The sequence below is a fragment of the Cygnus atratus genome, chromosome 17 (assembly GCF_013377495.2).
Source record: "Cygnus atratus isolate AKBS03 ecotype Queensland, Australia chromosome 17, CAtr_DNAZoo_HiC_assembly, whole genome shotgun sequence".
Classification (NCBI taxonomy): domain Eukaryota; kingdom Metazoa; phylum Chordata; class Aves; order Anseriformes; family Anatidae; genus Cygnus; species Cygnus atratus.
Window position 1 is genome coordinate 1898581 of NC_066378.1, and position 21480 is coordinate 1920060.

Below are 21480 nucleotides of genomic sequence, written 5' to 3' on the forward strand. Positions count from 1 at the left end.
CACCAGCTAAAGCTGGCCTCCCACACGGACGCTGGGCAGAGCAGTTAAATGTGGTCCCCTCTGTTCTCGTACCAGGAGAGTGTCCTGAGCGGGGATCAGCCTTGAAAAAGCCAGGGCTGTAACTCTGGTAACGGTGCCCTCCAAAAGAGAGAAACCTACGCCACAGGGCAGAAGGGAAGGGATCGGCAGGAGAAGAAAAGGAACTTGGAGCAAAGACTGGGGTGAGAAGAAAGTTTTACTTACTACGTGCTTCTGCCATGCAGGTCAGATGTACCCTGAGAGCTCAGAAAGGGAGCACAAAAACAGAGGAGTGGGGGAGAGGTTCTGTGAAGGAGCTTGGCTTGATCTTCCCCCTTCTCTTCTAGAGGCTATGATCGAGCAGTAACTGCTAAACCAAATCACATCTACAGTCCATCCAGGCCAGCACGCTCCCTCCGACTGCTCGAAGGAAAAGCCCCAAAAGAACATTGTCTCGTACTGCCTGCAGAAACAACTGCTGCAGACAATAAAAATTACTCTGTCTGTAGACTTACCAGCTTATTCACACGCAGCTTTGATGAATTGAATTTGAAAACATCAATCTTTTTGTCCAATGGCTTAATCGTAAACTGAAAAGGAAAAAATAGAGAGGGACTAAATTATCTGAGTGCTCTGCATTTAATAAGAACGCAGCTATAAAAGCCTTACAGAAAGCTCTGGCTCAGAGGAGGTCAGCAGTGTCAGACAAACATGGCTGAGAGCTGTCCCCGTGGCTTTTAGCCAAGCAAGGGAACCAGGAGCAAAAGCGACCAAGGAGACGACCGCTCCTCCGGCCAGAACAAAGGGAGCGCTACGGGGCAGCGCCGCGCGTGCAGCCTGCCGGCGAGCGGCAGCGCCCAGCAGCGGGCAGCCCCCGCAGATCACCTTGCGCAGGGCAGAGGCGGCTCCGCAGCCTCCCGAATCAAGATGCTGCTCCCCTGAAAGCTGCAGAGGACTAAGAAGGGACAGCAGAAAACGATGACGCCTCGGAAGGGAGGAAGAACCGGCGCAGCTACCCGACGGATGGGCAGGGGGACTGAATTGGGAATAGGGCAACAGGAGCAGCTCTTCTTCCTGGTAGCACCTCCACTCGCAAGGGCTCCTCGAAAGGATTTTTCTATGCATTTTGTTCTCCGGAACGCAGCCACGTCACAAGACTGCTCTGCAATTCAAAATCTTATCCCCTTGCTCTAACATGCATTGACACTCTGTGCCAACCGAGCAGCTCTGACCTTGTCCCAAGTTTACCCTCCTCCAAGCACCTTTCCACAAGGATTCTCTCAAGAGGATAAAGGTGGCATCACCAGAACCGAAAGCGTGCCAGTAACCCAGCCCCTGGATAGACAGAAGGCTCTGAACTAACAAAAGGATACTTGAAGAGATGGAGTGCTCTGCAATACTGCATTTTTCAGGAGGCATGCATATATTTCATCACTCCCCCACACGCTACAGAAATAACTGGCTGAAGAGCTAGTGCTGTAGCAGGCAGCCTCTGCCCATTACAGCAGCCCTATTTGTCAATACATTGTGCTGCCTGGAAAGGGCTCAGCAGAACTTGCCCTGGCAGTGTTTTGTTTTGTCAGTTTAAGAGCCAATCTTTTAAGACTTTCACACAGGCGGACGTGCGTGAATGTCCCCGGGCTTCGGCTCCACCGGCATCCACGCCAGCCACCGAAAGCCACAGCAGAAATACGCCGGAGGAGGAATTTCGGTTCCACGCAAACAGTCAATCTTTGTTACAACGGATTAAATACCTCTGTCGCGTCAATGTAGCTGTCATAGCCAGCTATTAAGCCTGTTTACTATCACGTCAGTTCCACTTGTGGTCATCTTACTAGGCAGATTATTGCCCTGATAGAAGGTGGCAGTTTCTTTCCCCAGGAGAAAGATCTGTTACAGTTTTGTGCCAAGGCCCAGTAACGGGGCCCTCAATCCCCAGATTTCTGAGGCAACGCACGATCAGACAGCTTCCAGTGCACTGCTCTGCCACGGGCAGAAAAGTCTTTGGAAGTCATTGAGAGCTGAGCTGTTTTGCACAGTTACGGAGCTCTTTGTTTCTGAGCAGGAAACCGAGTGAAAAGAAATCCAGCATGGCCTTTCCCCCCAGAACTTCACAAGGCATGCAATAAATGCAGCCGATGAGAAACCTTTAGCTTTTACCCTGATCAATATCATGTCTGGATTGGAAAACACTTTAATTAAAAAGTTAATTTTCTTCCTTACCATGAAGGCAGCTGGTTTTCTTTGAGTCGCAGATTGAAAAAATTGAGTGGATCGGTTTCCCGTCCGCAGCCAATTTTCCTGCTATTCTCCACTGAGTTTGGTGGCCAACAATTCTGAAGATTTGTATTTACAGTCTGGATTTAATAAATATCTGTCTTACAGTGGGCTTACATTACTCAGCCTCCTAAAAAGATTCCAGCTGTTATGCCAAGCCCAGCCGCCTGGGAACCCAAGACGATGTAACAGTATGTCAGGACGCAAGAGCTCTTCTCACCAGGAACACCTCTCTACAGCTCATCTCTCTACAGCTCGTAATTCAAGAGCACGTATACAGTAAAGAAGGGATTTCAACTCCTGAACTGTGAAATTTGGGCTAAGCACACCAGCAGCAATTCTGTTTGCAAAAGAATTACACGGTGGGTTTGGAGGTAGTCTAAAAAACAACCAAGAGAATATAGTTCCCAACTGACCTCTTGTGCACCCAACTCCAGGAAAGTTGCAGGAAGACCGAGAATAAAGGTTTCAGCTGGAGGAGCTGAGCTGCCCTCAGCTAAGCTGGTGACAGCAAGCGCAGCAGACAGAAGAGCTAAGAGAAGTCGTTTTAAACTGTAATTGTGTTCTTACAGGTACTGCTCCCCGAGAAGAGGGGAGATGGATCCTTACCTCCTTATCGCTGTAGGAGATGTTCCGGATCTCGTTCCACGGGAAGGAGATTTTGGGGGTCAACCTGTTGTCTGGGTCATAGATGTGAAGACCCAAGGCGTCAACTCCAAGGAGCAGTTCAGTGCCCTTTTTATTCTAAGGGAGGAAAGGAAAGAGCAGAAAACCCTTTTATTCAACTCAGAGATGATCTGACGTGAACCAAGCCATCGATAGCTTCACAAACCAGCCCTGAGCAGCGACCCACCGGCACTGCATATGAAAAGGGCTTTTGCCTCCCCAGCAGCAAAGCACACCGCAGCGGTGGCTCTGGTTAACGCGCCGCAGCCATCTCCCACATCTGCTGCCTCTCGCAGGCTCACGGGAGCACAGAAGACGAAGACTACACAAGAGCTACCCCAGCAAGGAACCCTGCGCGCCTTGAAAACATGACGCCCAACCTGCACTCACCCTAATTGCAAAATAGTTCACTCCATACATCTCCAAGTCCTGAGCTATCTTCAAATACTCCATTTCTGCTTCGTCTCTGTCAGACAAAAAAAAAAAAAGGCCAGTTACAGATGTTTGCACAATCAGAGGGAGCCAGATGGCTGCTCTTTCTGATCCTGAGCGCGCACAATGCTTTAAAACCTTGACTGTCTCTATCACACAGGTCAAGTCTGTCTTTGCCAGCAGGATCAATAAAGTCCAACAGCAAATCCCAGCCTGCAGCTTGTCAGCATCTTAACGGCTGTTGCTGCCCGCCCGGCGAGGCGCAGCATTTCAAGCCTTGCTTTGTCCCCCTCCCAATCCCTTAAGCATAAAGGGAAAATCTCGGGTTGGCAGGCCTGTGGTTTTGATCCATCTTACTTTAGGAACATCTCCCACAAAGAGCGTTTTACCGCCCGTGGCAGCGATACATCCATCTCGTCAGTCTGACTTTCCGCCTGGGAACCTCCATTTCTTCTCTTTGCCCAGGGCCTCTGTGCCCCCTTGCAGGTGCTTCTCACCCCACCAGTGACCAGCAGGGCGCAGTCACAGCCATCAAAGAAAGCTCTTGGCCTTTTGTGGGTCTGTGACAGAGGCTTGCTGGGATCAACCCTGCTGTTAGCAGAGCTCTTCCATCCCCTGCCCAAGCCTTGAAACTCTCCGGGCGAGGGATCCTGAGCCACAGGCCCCTCAGCACACACTCACCTTGCTCTGCCTCGGTGCTCTGCATACCAGGCTGTTATCCTCTCCTCCCACATCTCTGGGGTCATCTGGTATAGGTTTATTACCTGAGATACACAGGGAGACAGAGACATGGGTCACCCTGCCACTCTTGTCCCCGTCTCCCTAGCCAGCAAACAAGCCAGAAACGCCCCAGCCTCCAGCAACACCCCCGAGCCCCCCCGGCTGATCTCAGACAGGCGCCTGCCTCTTCTCCCAGCAGGGCACGCTCAGCCCCGTGACCTCCCCAGGTTCACTTAACCCTCATGCAGGCAGAATGAAACTCTGAAAACCACTGGAAGGAAAATACTCGCTTCTGGTTTTATTAAAATGTCAAAAATATTGCATTCTCCTCCCTCGGTAGATCTTTCTGGGTTGTTTGCCTCGATAGGGAGGTCCAGCAAAACCAAAGCAGGGGGCTCCCCTGCAGGCAGCCCCTCGGAGCCCCTCTCTGCGTTGTTACACAGATGCTACCAGGCCTCGAAATTCGCTCCTCTGCTCGGTCAGGCTCCTTACCCGCTTTGGAAGCAACTCCTCCTGCGCCAGGAAGCCTCGCTTGTGAACGTTGGGATCGTAGTCGCCATACTGCAAAGAAGCAGAGACATCGTGCCGGCGTTACCAACAGAACTCCTCACCTTACCTACCCACCCCGAGGGGAGACAGCGAACGCAGCCCGCTTACATCCTCCAGCGTCACGGCCTGTTAGGGCTGGGAACATACGCTGCTCGGGAAGTTTAATAAACGGATTTTCTTTGCCCTCCTTTTACTCGTGCAGCAGACAGAGGGGGATGCAGAACAAAACCTCCCACCGCCAGCTGATGCCCACCACGACCCCGCAAACACTTCTTCCATCGCAGGGAAAGATTCCCTCTGTAGGCTGTTTTCTTCAAGGTTTCCTTGTGTTTTTTTTTCCCAGCTTAGGACTACGCCGGGAGGTCCCTGCCTTCCCACCAGCAGCGGGACAGGGAATCAAGACACGGACAAAGACCTGTCCCCAAAGGCTGATCGGTACCAGGAGTTCAGGTGAGGCAGACGGCATTTCCTCTGCTGCTGTTCACCCTCCTAATGAACAAATGTTAAAAAAAATATGACAGGAGTTGGACAGACGACTGCAGGCTCCTCTCGGGCAGGTGTCGGCTTTTCTGCCGGAGGGGCTGCTGCTCAACTGGGCCGCGGAATCCAAATCAGATCTGGTAAGTGCAGGCAGTAATTACTAGCATTTGTTTAGATTTACATCTTCTTGAGCAGCGTATCAAGTGACTGAGGAATAAAACTGCCTATCAACAGATTCAAAAGCCGAGTGTCCCTGCAGCGCATGTAAAAGTGAATTTACCTCCTCTACAGCACAAGAGGGCAGGGAACAGCCAGAAAGCAGCACCTCAAATAACCCAGCAAGTTGAAGCAAAGAGGATGACAGATGTGAGGCACGTAGAGGAAACGCGGCGATTTCCATTCGCCCGGCAAGCGGGACTTCTGCAGCGCCACTACCGACTGCACAAGACGCAGCAACGCCCTCTTAAGCCACCCGTTCCCCGGCCCTCCTTCCCTCCCAGCCCTCCCGCAGCACAAAACGGGGGCGATTTTGAAAACGAGACCGAGGCAGGAACGGTGCTCCCGCAGGAAGCCAGGACCCGTCCCGCACCGGTCCCCTTTCAACGCCAGGAGCACCGTGTCGTGCAGCAGACCCCGAGCTCAGCACCAGCAGCCCACAGCCCAGCACAGGATGCTTCACACACGGCGAGCGGGGATTAAAGGCGCAAATATTGATTTGGAGCCAATGCAGACGCAGAAGAAGCATGCCACAGCCGACACTGAGTCAGGCTCCAATTAATCCACCAAAAACGCCCTGGATTTCATTCAGGAGGGTGCTGAGCAGTGGCAATCGTCTGTCCCCCAGCTCAGAGCTTCTCAGACGGCAGCACATTGCAGGTGCACGTCCCTTGGACCCACGGCAAGAGGGAACAGCAATAAAAATACAGAACTAGCAACTCCGATAACCTTGGAGAGGTGGAAAACAAATCATTTCTAGGGGATGAAAATAAGAGCAAATAGGATTAATGCGATTATTTTTTGTTGTGATCTGCTATGGAGATCCAAACCTAGGTATGGATTATGTGATTTTCATACGGTGAAAAATATTGCCATGTCCCAAAGGAATATCTGTGCCGAGAGGGAGTCTGGATGAGGACATTAATTATTCACAACTGAAAAATCAACAAATGGCTTAAGTATTGCAGTATATGTTGGCTCAAATGATTCAGCAAACATACTTCTAAAGACCTTACAATTAAATAATTACTTCCAAACTCATAGAATTTTAATTCCTGTTAATTGCACGACACGATTAATATTCATGGTTACACATGGAAGTTGCCTTTGCATCATTCATGCCCCTGGCTTCCGCTGGCCTCTACAAACACGGGCACGTTCAGCTGCCAGCTAGTAACACTGGACGTTGTTTGTTCGGGGGACAAAACAAATCCGAGACCCTGGCGCTAGCGCTGAAGTGCTGCAAGATCTGAAGTACTGAGAGCAGCAGGGCAGAGACTTGCACCTGAGGGGCAAGAAATGGAAAAACCTTCCAGCTGTTGGCATTTCGTGCAAGGACGCGTTATTCAACAGACCCAGGTCTTTCACCGCTACTTGAAACGCGAACCACCTCCAACATCTGAAAGCGGTGTGGGTGGCTTGATGGCAGGCCTAGAGGGGAAAACACGCAGTAATTCCCCAAACGAACCCAAGGACATAGAAATAAATAAGCTTTTTACTTTTACGGCCCGCCTGCTTGCTTAGTTATTTCAGGTAGGTGGCTGAGCAGCGGTGCTAACTTGGCTGTCAAAATACTGGCTACATCAGATGCAACCACGCTGACGCTTTGTCAGGCTGCCATGCCCCTAATCATGCAAATCAGCACGTTGTTAGAGAAATTACTGGGCTCAGTGGCTGCTTTCTTGTCCAGAAAGGACACCGTTACCCTATTTAACGGGAAGGAGGGGACTCGCAACATCTTTCTTTGCAGCTCGGGACCGAGGACACGCTTTCCGCTTCCACCTTCCCTGGAAAAAAGCAGAAGGGGAAGCCCTGCCCCGACCTGGTTACAAGGGGGGCAGCAAGGAAAAGCCACGTCCAAAGCAGACGTGAGAGGCGCGTTAGCTAAGACAAGAAAAGGCACCCCTCTTCCACCTTCTCCCAACCTCTGCAGAATCAGGATCTGCAAGACGAGGAGACGTGCCCCGATCCCCGTCCACCTCCTCAGCATTCACCCAGCGGTCTATTCATTCTGGCAAGGGGACGTGTCATCCCCTGGGATCCTCACCTCGGCAGGTCAAAGGAGAAAAAGCCAAGCGAGCGTTTACTCTGAGAAGAGTGGTGGGTGTTTCATACGGATAGAAACAGTTTTTAAAGCAACTCTTTTTCCCTGGCCGATCAGTCTCTCTAACAAAATATGTTTTCATCAATACTCTATGAGAAGAAAGCATCTTTTTTTAGCGAACCCAAGCATTCAAACGCAGTATTGCTGCACGCCACCCAGCGCTGGATTGAGACAAACCGGGCACGGACCGACGGGTTATGAGGAATATTAATTACCAGGAAAAGCCACCGCTGAGGACAGGGCTCACGATCAGACCACTTGCACCGAGCCTGGATCAGGCCCTCTTCAGGTGACAGAGGCAAATCCCCCGTCCTGCACGGCCAGCGAGGGAGGTCTCACGGATCAGAGCTGCCCTGCTGCTCCTCGGGGACGGGCAGAGCGGCCAGACCCGCGCACAGACACCCGGCTGCGGCTCTGCAAGCCAAAACCTCTCCCTGAAGAGCACCCACAAGTTGCTGACTATGCCCACGAAGCTGTGGTGATAATGGAGCTGGACTGCCATCGGACTCCAGCAACTCCTCTTCCTTTCCAACGACATTAGCTTTGCACACAAGCTGGAGATTAGCTGGAAAACTCAATTAAGTTCATGTGGCATTACGGGGATAAACGACTTCTCTCCAGCAAGGTGCCCCCACCTCCGAACCCGGGGCTGCTCCCTCTGCTTCTGGCTGCTGCACGCTCCAGACTAGAGAACAGGGCTCTTTTAAACAAATCCTTGGCAAAACACTGACTCTGGGTCTAAAGTAGAATTCAGCCACGGGACAAGGGGAACTTAATGCCCATTGAGTTTTCCCTCCGCCTAGCGAGGCCGAACATCCATGATCAAGCCTCAGACAAAGGGAGGAATCAGGAAGAGACCTCTACCACTGCAACAACATTTATGGGGCAAACTGCAGCACTCAAAATGAAGCCGTTCTCACGACGACAAGCCGTGGAGCTGTCGGTCCCATTGCTGGTTTGCTGCTGGCTACAACAGCAAAAGCAGGGAGGAGATCAAAAAAGACGGGGCTCTGGGAATTCACCTGCTCCGGCAGTAACCCACACTCAAGCGGGCCCTGCAGCCCAGAGGCTGTGCTTGCTAAAGAGCCCTGGAAAGAGAAAACAAAATCTGTCCAACGTCCAAAGGCAGCCAAAAAGCAGCAGTGCTGAGAAGGCAGTCGCCAGTGTAGTCCCGTCACTTGTGAATTTTTAATAACTCCCCCTGCCTCGGGAAGCAGGTACGTCGCAGAGCGCCTGGCTCCCAGGAGCCACGCCAGCACGCCCCTGGGAACCCCTCCTACCGTGCCTACCTTGGCTTGGACGGCGTACGAGGCCAGCAGGACAGAAGCTTCGGGAGGACAGTAGATCTTCTCGTCCAAAATCTGCTTCTTCACCTGCCCCCGGAAATAAAGGACACGGAACACACGTTCAGCGAAGCGGTGCAAAGCGCGACTGTCGCAGCAGATGGCTGCGGTTCGTTTTAACCGGGGCTGTCAACCCCACAGTCAACAACTTGCCTAACGCCAGTTACTATTCAGGCCCAGGAAGTGGCTGGTGTCTCTGGAGGGAAGGGCTCAGGCTTTCACAGGCCACCTTTTTCAGACAGGTTTGCGAGAAGAACTAAATTTATACGTGGAAAATGACAGAACCTGTAACCCACTGCGAAAGGCAGAGGGAGAAAAGAGCTCGCGTGTAGGTGCGGAGATAAAACCTTCTCAGGCATAAGCTAGGGGTTGGTGTGACATCTATACACAACGCTGGGTTAAAAAAAAAACAAAGTTTGCAGCTCAGTCCCCGAGCACACAAAGGTTTTGCTCCGGGATATTCAGGCCTCGTTAGGAGTCGGTGCTCGTTTGTGCTGGAGGCCAACTCGCTCCAGTCCCACCGAGAGCAAGGAGAGCTGCAGGTCGCCTCTGCGGCGCTGCTTTTAGCAGCGGGCAGCTCCCGCGCACGCTCCCCGGAGAGCCAACGTGCAGCTCCCCAGAGCCACTGCTTTATGGTTCCCGGCTTCTGTGCGTTAAAAAATTAAACCTGTCACGTGCGGTGTTTTATGGTTTTGCACACTTAATTTTCCTATTAAAAAAAAAAAAAAAGTGCTATTTCGCCAGGAGACCTGAATGGATCGTCACAGAGATGCAGCAACACCGATCTGAACGGACGGCAGGTTTTGCATCCCCAAAGTCACTTCCAACATAACCACAGAAAAGATTCCCCTGCATTAAGACACAGAGGGGAGATTCCAAGCCTGTGCGTGTCCCTGCTGCTCTCACACAGCACAGGAACACAGGCTCCCCTCCTATCATCAGAAATCCTGGCAGAAAAGTCACAGTCTGCATTTTTAAAATGCAGCTTTAACTGCTTTTCCTCTCGTCTTCTTCTTTTCAAAGATGCCGAAAGCGTTTTTCCTTATCAAGCCTGAAACCCGTGGCAAATCGGACATTTAAAAATAGCCCGAAGGAGACACCAGAGCACAAGACAGACTTTGGAAATTAACAGCAGCACTTTGCGTTTCGAGTCCTCTAGCTCCGAAGAACAAAGACGAACTTGGGAACTGGGAGGAGCACCAAGGAGCCGGGGAGCTCACGTTTGTGCCCGTCACAAAGGACAGGGCACCCTGAAGTCTAAAGCAATGTTTCCAACAGCAGCTGAACCCAGGCTGCTCCGACTTCGCTGTAGAGCAACTTCAAATTAACAGCCACGGAGCAGCTAAGACACCCCAGCAAGTACCCAGGGATCTGACCGGGACCGTTCTACTGCCTGGAACACTCCCGCCCTCAGATCTTTTTCACACAACCCTTTATAGGAAACAGCTTCAGAAAATTGATCCTGTCTGAAAGGGAAAGCTTCTGCGATAGAAGCACTTCATTACCAGCGCCGCGCAGCACTGCTACAACATCACCCGAGCTGATTTATCAGGACGCCTTTCGTGGGGTACTTCAAATAAAAAAGAAAAAAAAAAGCCTGAAGAACTGTTAGCCGCAGTTTCCAAACGCTCGGCACAAGAGCCCGAGCTGCAGGTGCGGGTGGGACAGCCAGGTTTCCCCTTCTCCTCCTGCCACCAGCTCCTGCCGGCGCTGTGCTTCTGGGATGTTCTTCTGCTCCAGTTATTCGACGGCTGATTTGTGAAGAGGCAGACGTCGTCCAGCCGGAACACGACACGGGCTGTCTGCGTTCTGCGCTTGAGGAAGAAATTCCCCGGCTCCCCACCACAACGCGATCGCTTCGGAAGGCGATCGCCAGCTCTCAGCACAACTGATACCCACACCCTGCAGAGAGGCAGGCGCCGAGGCTCTGCGTGTCATGCGTGCCCGCAGCTGACAGATTCATCTTCCTTAGCTACCACACAGCGACGTCACAAATCACCTAATCGTTCCTGACGGCCAGGTTCCTGCGCGTCTGGGCACCTGTGACCGCTCCACCCATCTCTGACCTATTTTAAGGAACTTCTGCTGTTGAGGACAACTGCACTCGGGGGGGGCGTGAGCGTAACGACGAGGAGCCCACGTTTTGCTGACCAACTTTCTCAGAACTCTCTGGCTCATCCTGGCTCCTTCCACCCCCCGGCTGGAAAGCAGCGCGCTCACCTGCAGGAAGAACAAGTGCTGTGTGATTTCCTGGACCAGCTCCTCCTCTGCATTCTCCGGATAAAATTTGGCTAGGAAGTGAAAGGTGACAGGCTCCTCTGTTGGCACATCGTGATCCAGAACCTGTGGGATACAAGAGCCGTTCAGCTACTCCTTCTAGCTGCTTCCGTGCCCTAGCTCCAGCAGCTGGCACACCGCTACTTTCTGTTCAGACCAACACGTCTTTTGTCAAGCACTTCAGACGTCTAGGAGGGATAAAACAACCTACCTAGGTCAGAAAGCAGAGTTCAAAAAGGAAAACAAACAAACATTCCTGACGCTCAGAACGATGCGAGAAAACAAAGAGCGTGCGAAACGAGCCAGCCGAGGCTGAGCCCGACCCGCTGCGAGCACAGTGCCTCCTCCAGCCCCGCGCGGCGCTGCTGCGTCCTGCCACGCCACCGGCAGACCTTCAGGTCGGTCCCCTCACCGCCTCGCCCCGTATTTCACGCTTGCTCCTCGCCACCCTCCTGTTTTGCTGGCGCTGTCCGGTTCAGATCGGCGTTAGCTTAAAGCCTTGGCAGGGCACCAAGAGCTCCCTCGGGCACAGCCGCCGCCTGCTCTAGCGCAACCTCGTCCGGACGCACACGGAGCCACATCGAGCACTCCTCTAACTGCCGGGCAGCCCAGAGGCTCGCAGGTTTGGGGAGCGTTCCCCTCCTCACCCCCACCTCCTCTGCACTCCTTCCTCCTCCCCAGCCCTTGGTGCATTCGACAACAAAAGAAACCCAGGCGCGGCCTCACTCTTCTGCTAAAGGGTTTGACGCTCAGGGGCACAGACCAGGGGAAGCCATAAGGCCGCATTCACGTTTTGGGCCTCCTGAAGCCCAGCGTCCCAGCACGGCCGTCCCCGAAACGCCTCAAGCAGAGCCCATCTGCACGGGCTGAGGCTTCACCTGCCCCGAAGGAGACCGGGTGAGGAATCTCTGCCAGCTCTTCCCGTTTTGGCTTACGGACCTCACGGCTCTGGGATTTAAACACACTTCTCCCCTTTCACTTCTGGATCACACGTAACAGCCGAGTGTTCAGAGAAAGGGGAAAGTACACCCCCTTCTGCCACCCCACACAACCTCTCAAGGGAATCTGGTTCCGACCTTCTTGTCCATTTTGAGCCAAGCCACCGTGTCCTTGATGGTGTACTGCAGTCCGAAGAACCAGGTTTCTCGGAGCCCCAGCGTCCTGCACACCAAGTCGAACAAGTCCTTCCCTTTCCACTTCACCTGCAGGAACAGGAAGGGGAAGCAGAGTTATAAAGATGGCCTTTAGAATTGTTTCCACTCAACCGAATCCACTCTTTTTTTTTTGACCGGGAAACCGAAACGTCTCCCCCGCCCAAACGACACCGTGAGGTCCCTCTGCTTCTCCCTCCAGCGACCCACTGGGAGCAAGCAGAGGTTCAGGCCCCTTTTGAACCACGCACCCCCGCGGGTTATCAGCACGAAAAGAAAAAATAAGCATCTTTGTATCCCTCTGAACTGCCCTTCAGTAGCTTTAAGGGGTCTGCCTCCAGCCCCAGGAGCCCCCATCCCACCTCCAGGAGCCGCAACGGGGTCGGACAGACGAGGGCACGACCCGCCCCCGAAAACCAGGAGCGAAACGACCGACGCTTCGACGGCACCCGCCCAGAGCTACCGACCCCGCAGGTACGAGGAGACGAGAGCCTGGGAAAACAACCGCGGCTGCGGTCTGCCGCTCAGTTCCCTCCGAGCGCGTTTCGATCGGGGCAAACCGCGCTTCGTGCTGAAAACGCCGGCGATAACAGCGGCTCGGGGCGGAGAGGAGCTCCAAGCGTCGTGCTCAGAGGCCGTGCCCTTCGGAGAAGCTCGCGGCGGCAGCTACGTTGCTGCTGGACTTTGTCCATAAAACCAGGAGGCGCGGGGAGGCCGGAAGGCGAGGAGGGCCATGAAGCAGATGGATCGAATACGCCGAAGCCACTTTGGTGCTCCGTCTGCACGGTGGAAGCGATCGCTGGGCCGAGACACGTGGCCATTGCTCCAAAGCCCCGGGGCAAGGGGCTCTGGGCACGTTCTCCTGTCAGCACAACCCCACCTTGGTGCCACCTGGGCAGCGCCAATATTAACGCGGGGCCCTGCACGGAGCTGGCGCGGGGCCGAGCGCCGCTCCCGCTGTCTCCCACTGCCGCCTTGTGGGCAAAGCCGGGTGAGCTCGGGGCTGCGTGCCACGGAACGAGCCCCTCGCCCTTCGCCCCCCTCGCGGGGTACCCACGCGCGCGCGCCGAAGAGATGGGAGCCGACACCACCCCCCGAAAAGCAGCGCCCCGGGCCGCCTCGCCGCAGCCTCTCCGCGATTCCTGCGGGGCACAGGCAGCGCCTCGAGGTCAGACGCACCGGGAGGAGCAGGTTTCGCAGCGCTGTAATTATGAGGCCTTCATTTCACACGCCGAGCTCGCCTCCGGTGCCCAGAACGAGCCCCCAGCCTGGCGCGGGAGGCTTCGGACGGCGGCCAATCTCCTCCCGAGCGTCACTTGCAGAGCGAGGTTACGTCGAGGTTTCAGACGGAGCAGAGCGGCCGCATCCAAACCGCGGCTTTCCCACTTCTGCAGGCGCACGGGTTTTGGGGTGCGGCCCTGCAGGGGGGTCGGGGGCTGCTGCTATTACGCCGGCGCCGTGTCCCCGCACGCGGGCGTTCGGGCAGGAGGACGCGCCTAGCGGTCCTGGGGCACGGCGCCGCAGCCTCCGAGCGCGACGCCACGCAGACACCTCCCGGCCGCGCCGAGTCGCCCCCATGAAATGCAGGAAGGGAAGAGCGGCCCCGCTTAGCGCGGCACACACGGCTTCCTCCCACACCTCGGCACCTCAGGCAGCGATCCGCACTCAGGCGGCAGCCTCGGAGAGCCGAGCCCCGGGCGCTTTCCGGACCTGGAGGACCTTTAGCCCTCCTCGCCCGATCGGCCCCTAACCGCCGCCACATCTCCTGGCCATAAAAGAGAACAAAAGCCCCCCGCGGGCGCCGGGAGGTGCAGCCGAGGGCCGTGCAGGCGGCCTGGCAGCTCCGGACCCTGCCCTGTGCCCGCGCTGAAGCGGGACACCTCGGTGTTACAAGCACCAGGCGGAGGCGCAGGGCAGGAGCGTCCCCTCGGGGCCAGGCGCCGCGCCGACCTCAAGCTCCCTCTGCCCACACAAAGCTCCGCGGCAGCCACCCGAGGCCCGCGGGGCCCCAGCAGCTCTGCCCCAGCTGCGGAGGGGGCAGGATGCGGCCGTGCCTGCGCTGTCCCCTCACGGGCTGCTCGGTCTGTGCCACCGGCCTGGAAGGGACACGCGGACACGCTGCCGAGCCCCCCCCCACGGCTCCCAGCCCCAAGCGAGGCAGCTTGGAGGCCGCAGACGCGACTTTTCTCCTCCTGGACCCCCAGTGGTAACGGGAGCGCCCCCAGAGCGCCATTTATTTGGGTTTGACGCCCATTTGGAGCAAACGGGGAGTCCAACGGTCCATACTCCTCCGCTTTTTTTTTTTACCCAAGCAGACGTCAAACACTCGCAGTCGCCACTTCCCGAGGAGCCACGAGACAGGGCCGTAAAAGTTGTTCTTATTTACTAATGCCTTCCGACAACCCGATAACGAGCTTTTAATTAAAACCTATTTCCGTTAAGCACCGAGGAGGCCAACAGAGGCGCCCAGGCGTAGCCACGCAGATGGCGCAGCCGGGGCACGCTCCTCGGGGCTGCCCAAGGCGGAGGCGGCGCTGCGGGGGCTCCTCCAGCTGGCAGCGGGGGGCACGGCCACCAGAGCAGCCGGGGAATCGGGCAGCGCCGCCTGCCAGCCTCCAGGAGAGCGTTCCCAAGGCCGTTCCTTCCCCGGGTACCTCCGGTGTCAAAAGGCACCGCCTGCCCGAACCCGAGAGCCGACAGGAGGGGCAGCCCGTCGCAGCAAAACCCGAGCTCGCGCCCCGGGGAGCGAGGCGCTCTGCCCCTAACGCCCCCCCCCGACGCGCACGCACCTCCTGGGGCGCCCACGGGGGCTGAGGACGGGAGTTTGGGAACCGGCGGCCGGGGGAACTGCGCGACGGGGGGGGGGGTTCAGGGCTGGCCTGGGGGAGCCGCACGGGACGGGGCGCCCAGAAGGGAGTCGGAGGATCCGTGCCCCGAGCGCGCCTCGCGCGTGGCCGAGAACCGAAGGGCACCGAGCACAGCACGCCTGGAAACTTCCTCGGCGTCACTGCCGCGAGGCAGCGGGATTTGTGCCTCAGCCGTAAGCCGCTCCGAGGCACCACGGCGGGTGAGAGAACAGCCTCTGCGGGACCGGCGGCCACCAAGCGGCGCGAACCCGCGAGCGCTCGCGGGGAAGCGAGGCAGGACGGGGGCGGGAGGGCGCACGGAGGAGCCGCAGCACCCCAACCGCCTCCCCAAGGTCATCTCGCAGCCGGGACGGGTTATTCCTCTCGGCTGCCCGCAGGCTTGCCTCTTCCAGCCCGCTCTCTGCCCGCCTGCAGACGCTCGGCAGCATGGAGCCACCCGGGCAAACCCCCCCGAGGGTTTTGGGAAGGGCACAAACCTCGTCCCGCTTCCTCCTCCTGCCCTTTCATCTGCGCGCAGCGGCCGGGGAGAGCCCCCATCGCTGCCCGACGTGCTGCACCGGCTCTCACCCGAACCCGCGGAAGTTCAGCACCAAAGCTCAGCGTGCCGCTGGTCCCAGGGACGAGCTTCGTCAGCTCGGCCACGGAGATCCCCGCGGCCGTGACAGAAAGGCTGCCGCTGGGCCAAACGCTGCTCAAAGAGGGTCTCGCCCTGCTGTTTCTCCAGGTCCGAGCGAAGCTCTCCCCGTTCGTTCCTCCCCAGGACCGCAGGAGCCGCCGCTGACCGAGGTTAAGGCCGGGGACGCTGCTGCCTCCTGCCTGCAGGAGCCTCAGGTCCGGGCACCACGGCAAGGGACAAGGAAGAAGGAAGAACTGCGCCCTCCAGGGAAGGTGCTGCGGCTCCGAAGCTGGGGAACCAGGAGCCCAGCCGCAACCACGGCCCCGAGAGAAGACGACGTGGGCACGGGAGCCCCGCGGCAACGAGGCCGGAGAGGTTCTGCCATCGCTCCGGCAGCTCGTGGAAGAAGAGGCGACGAAGCCAACGCGGCCCCGGCGGCTTCCCCCCCATCGCCCTGCTGCGGGAGCAGAGCCGGAGGCGTCCCTAACGCCGCCGGGGCGCGGAGATTGAGCAAGAGCCAGCGGGTGACCCGCCCAGCGCACCGAGGCGAGGCACTGCCACCGTTCCCTCCCCTCCCCACGCCTCGCGCTGCCGCCGCTGCCGGCGACAACTTCCCAAACGGGCGCCGGCGGAGGTACGCGGGGCGTGCCGCGGAGCGATCCGCCTGCGAACGGCGTTTTTCTGCCAGGCTCCCGCTCCCCAGGCGCGGGAGCTGTTGGAGGGGCTCTGGGGAACGTGGGGCGGCCGGGGCCTGGCTCCGCACCGGGACTTTTGAGGGCCAGGTAAATGCGCGCGCGCCTCCCCAGGGCGCTACCGATTAACTGGGGAGCGCGCTCAAACAGCCTCAGCCGGGGCAGCGAAAAGGGAGACGCTGACCCTGCGCCGCTCAGATTCCCCCCCCCCCCCCCAAAAAAAAAAACACAGGTCTTTAGAGCGAGACCCACCTGTGACTATAAGGCTCATCGCACTGTTCAGACTAAGATCCCGTTCCTGCAGATCATCCTAGACTTGGCCCCAGCTCAGCGAGACCGCTGGCAGAGCCGAGAGACGCGCAGCAGGCTGACTCCCGTGGAGCGCCCGGCTGGGAACTCCCACAGGGAGGACTGAACGAAAAGGGGGCAGCGACCGGGTCAGGAGGTGGAAGAGGCGCCGCAGCCCCCGAGAGGGTTTGGCAGGGGCTGGAACGAGGCGGGCTTTAAGGTCCCCCACAACCCAAACCCTCCGGGGATCCTGCGATCGGAGGCAGCGGCGGGAGCGGGGCTCTCTGCGGTTTCACCGGCGCCCCTCCGAGCACCGGGCAGGAGCCGCCGGTTCGGGCGCTCTGAGCCCCGAGGGAGCTTACGGCACGCTGGCAGCGCCGCTCCCCGACCCCACGGTCCTGGGGGCTCCTGGGTCACCTCCGTCCCGTGCGGTCTGACCTGGGAAAGCACCGAGCGCCTCGAGAGCTCTGGAATAAAGTTCTGGGGGGGGGGGGGGAATAGTCGGCGGTGTTCTGTCCCCACAGACCGGCCGCCCCGGTAAAGTTTGGTTACGAGAAGGAGTTCCCGGGCACCACGGTCGGCGCTCGGCAGAGACACCGCAGCTTCGCGGCCCGGGAGCGCCGCGTTACCCCTGCGGGAACAGCCCGAGCCCGGCAGGCAGCGAGCGCGCCGCTCAGAGCCGCTCCCCTTCCGTCACGGCCAGGGGAAGGGGGAGAGCAGAGCCGGGAGGCTGCGGCCCCCCCGGCGGGCTGAGGGGGGGAGGCTCGCGCCGCCGGGGACGTTCGAGAACCATCAGGGGGCCGAGAAAAAAAAAAATAGGAAACGAGAAGCAGCAGGAGCAGACACAAGCGGTGCGAAGGCCAGAGCACAACCCCTGCACGCAGCAGGACACCTGCACGCAGGGACGGGAGGGTTCTGCCAGCCCCTGGGGGCGGCCGGGGGCCAGCCCCGGGGCTCAGCCCCGCACCCCGCGGTGACGGGCGCTGAGCCGGGGCTGAGCTGCGCTGCCCGCGTCCGGGCGCCCTGGGAACTGCAGACTGCCTCGGGCTGCAAGGGACCTCAAAGCCCCCCCCCCGGTTCCAGCCCCCGGCCACGGCAGGGATGCCACCACCGGATCAGGGAGCGCCTCCGGGACGGGGCATCCGCAGCTGCTCTGGGCAGCCTGTGCCAGGGCCTCGGCCCCCTCGGAGGGAAGAGCTTCCTCCTACCCTCAAACCTGAATCTCCCTTCTCGTAGTTTAAACCCCTGCCCTCTCCCCCCGGCAGTGTCTGCGCGGGCAGCGAGTCGCTCCGTCTTCCTTATCAGCCCCTTTAGGTACCGAAAGGCCCCTGCGACGTCCCCCCGGAGCCTCCTCTTCCTTGGGCTGAACACCCCCGGCTCTCTCGGCCTTTTCACGGGAGGGGGGCTCCAGCCTCTGATCACCTCCGCGGCCCCCTCTGGACCCCCAGCCCCCCTCGGACCCCCTCAGCCCCCAGGCCCCCCCTTCTCCATGGGAGGGGGGCTCCGATCATCTCCGTGGCCCCCTCTGGACCCGCTCTGACAGCCCCACATCCCCCTGCGCCGGGGGCAGAGCACGGGGTGGCAGCCCCCAGGCCCCTCAGCCCCCCCCATACCCCACCCTCAGCCCCCCCATACTCAGCCCCCCCAACGCCCTCAGCTCCCCCAGCCCCCCAATACCCCCTCAGCCACCTCAGCCCCCCCCCATGCCCCCCCAGCCCCCCCCCCCACCTCCTCAGCCCCCCCCCCACCTACCTCAGCCTCCCCCGACCCCCCCATACCCCTTCAGCCTCCCCACACCCCCTCAGCCCCCCTCAGCCCCCCCACGTCCCCTCAGGCACCTCAGCTCCCCCCCCCGGCCCCTCCAGATCCCCTCAGCCTCCCCCAACCCCCCCATACCCCCCCCAGCCACCTCACGTCCCCCCCGTACCCCCTCAGCCCCCCCAGGCCCCCCCAGCCACCTCAGGCCCCCCCATACCCCCTGGCCCCCCTCAGGCCCCCCCAGAGCCCCCCCTCCCCAGATCCCCTCAGCCTCCCCCAACCCCCTCAGCCCCCCCATATTCCCCCAACTCCCCCACACCCCCTCAGCCCCCCACACCCCCCCAGCCCCCAGCCCCCCCACCTCGCAGCTGAACTCCATCTCGGCGTCCATGGTGCCGACGCGCACCGTGAAGGTCTTGGGCTGCTTGCGCTTGAGCGAGCTGAAGCTCATGCGGGACGCGATGGCCCCGGCCATGGCTCGGGGGGGCCCGGGGGGGGGCCGAGAAGGGCCGGGGAGGGGGGGGGGGCCCGGGGCCGCTCAGCGCCGCGGGGGCAGCGCCATGGCGGCGGCTCCCGGCCGCGCCGAGCTTCACGGCGCCGCCACGCCATTGGCCCGCCGCCGCCCTCGTCCCGCCCCCCGCCCTCGGGGTCGACAGGCACTCTGGCCAATGGGGAGCGGGGAGAGGGGGGAGGGAGGGGTGGGGATTGGGGGGAGAGGCTGTCGGTCAAGGGAGGAGGGAGGGGGTGGGGCGGGGCTTAGTGCAGGGACGAGGAGGGTGCGGCGCCGCCTGGCGGAAGGAGGAGAGAGGGGCGCGGGGTGACGTCATGCGGGGGGGGCGCATGCGTGGTGGGGAGGGGGCGGGCACTAGGACCCGGGAGGGGGTTATGGGGTGCCTGGGGGTTATGGGGGGGCTATGGGGTTTGTGTGGGGTTATGGGGCGGCGTCCGTGGGGCGCCCGTAGGGGGTCTGGGGGGGCTATGGGGTGTCCATGGGGCGCCCATAGGGTGGGGGGGGGTTGTTTGGGGGGGGCTGTGGGGTTTGTGGGGGTTATGGGGTGAGGGGGGCTATGGGGTGCCCATGGGGCGCCCGTAGGGGGTCTGGGGGGTGTCTATGGGGGACGGTGGGGACGCCTATGGGGTTTTGTGGGGGTTATGGGGTGCCCATAGGGCGTGGGGGGGGGGTCGTGGGGTGTCCCTGGGGTGCCCGCTGGGTGTCCGTGGGGTCATGAGGTGCCCGTGGGGCGCCCACAGGGTGTCCACAGGGCATGTGTGGGCTGTCCGCAGGGGAATGTGTGGGGTCACAGGGTGTCCGTGGGGCCATGGGGTGTCCGTGGGGTACCCACAGTGTGTCCGTGGGCTGTTCTTGGGGCATCTGTGGGGTCATGAGGTGTCCACAGGGGTGTCAACCAGGACATCTTTGGGGCACGCGTGGGGTGTCTGTGGGGCCATGGGGTGCCCCCGGGGTGCCCCCAGCTCCGCAGCCTCCCCAGGCAGCCCCCCCTCAGCGGGATCCCCGGCCCCGATCCCAAAGCCACCGGGACGTGGGGCTGGCCCGGGGCCACCTCAGTGCCCTCCCGCAGCGCCCCGGCCCCGTTCCCCAGCCCGGCCCCGTTCCCCCCGGGGATCCCCCCGCAGTGGAGGTGTCGGGGTGCCCAGCGGTGACCCCGGGGACGCAGCACCCATGGGTGGCCACTGGCCCCGTCCCGCTGCTTGGGACGGACCACGCTGCGGGATGGCCGTGTTGGTTGTGGGGTGGCCACGGTGCCGTGGGGCGTCCGTGTTGTTGTGGGATGGCCGCGATGCCATGGGATTTCCACGTGGTGGATGTCCGTGATGTTATAGGATGTCCGAGTTGTTACGGGATGTCCATGATGCCACGGGATGTCCACGTTCCTGACGGATGTCCGTGTTCCTGGGGGATGTCCTCGTTCTTGGGGATGTCCGTGTTGTTGTAGGATGTCCACGTTTCTGTGGGACGCCCGTGGTGTCGTGGGATGTCCCTGTTCTTGTGGGATGCCCATGATGTTGTGGGATGTCCGCGCTGCCATGGGATGTCCACGTTCCTGGGGGATGTCCGTGTTGTTGTAGGATGTCCCTGTCCCTGTGGGATGTCCTTGTTCTTGTGGGCTGTCCGTGTTGTTGTAGGATGTCCATGGTGTAGGATGTCCGTGGTGTAGGATGTCCATGGTGTAGGATGCCGTGGTTGTAGGATGTCCCGTCCCTGGGGGATTGGATGTCCCGTGTTCTCGTGGGTGCCTCGTGACGCTGTGGGATGCCCATGTGTCCGTAGGATGTCCCTGTTCTTGTGGACGCTCCCGACGCTTCAGATGCCCCCACGATACTTGTATCGGGTGCCCACGTACTTCGGGGTGCTCGTGTTTCCGGGGCCGTCCCGTGGCCGCCCGCTCGCCGCCGTGGGAACGTCCCCGGTGGTGCCCCACTGCTCGGTCCCGTCCCCATCCGCGGTGTCACTGCGGTTGGGATGGGGGCGGAGCGCTGCCCGTGCCAGCCCCCCGCGGGGTCACGCCTGGCTGCGACCGCAGGTACTGGATAACGGGACCGGGACCAGCAACCGGGATACGGGACCGGACCTCGGCTTCCATATATATAGGTACCGGGACTGGGCTTTGGGGTCTGGGGTATGGGACCGGGAGCAGCACTGGGAAGTGCGGGTGGGATTGGATTGGGGTAACGGGAGTAATGGGTGGGACTGTGCAACGTGATCGGTCTGGGGTACGGTCGGACTTTGACCAGCACCGATCAGCGGGGTGGGGACTGAGGCCGCAGGGTAGATGGGATGGACTTGGATCAGAACCGGACCGCACTGGTAACGTGTGGGACTGGGACTGGAACCGGGTTAATGGGCGATCCTGGATCAGAACCGGACGCGCACTGATTGACGGTGGGGACTGGGGACTGGAACCGGGTTCATGGTGCGGACTGGAGATCATAACCAGGACCGCACTGGTATAACGGGATGGACTGGGACTGGACCGGGTTTTACTGGGGCTGGACCTACTGGGAGG

General features: G+C 59.6%; 1 protein-coding gene across 6 annotated transcripts in view; it reads right to left on the reverse strand.

Moving 5' to 3' along the window:
* The window catches only part of NF2 (NF2, moesin-ezrin-radixin like (MERLIN) tumor suppressor), a 42397-nt gene extending 23360 nt beyond the window's left edge, over positions 1-19037 (reverse strand). For 2 of the 6 annotated variants that reach the window (XM_035571303.2, XM_035571306.2), the window contains exons 1-9: positions 18816-19037; positions 12159-12284; positions 11026-11148; positions 8752-8835; positions 4606-4674; positions 4075-4157; positions 3352-3427; positions 2905-3039; positions 534-608 (exon numbers count right to left, since the gene is read on the reverse strand). In XM_035571303.2, the coding sequence (XP_035427196.1) occupies positions 534-608; positions 2905-3039; positions 3352-3427; positions 4075-4157; positions 4606-4674; positions 8752-8835; positions 11026-11148; positions 12159-12284; positions 18816-18929 (885 nt within the window). In that variant the 5' untranslated portion in view covers positions 18930-19037. The remainder of the gene's footprint in view (positions 1-533; positions 609-2904; positions 3040-3351; positions 3428-4074; positions 4158-4605; positions 4675-8751; positions 8836-11025; positions 11149-12158; positions 12285-18815) is intronic. The other 4 variants (XM_050714196.1, XM_035571305.2, XM_050714197.1 and 1 more) reach the window with 4 other exon arrangements.
* Positions 19038-21480: the final 2443 nt, after the last annotated feature.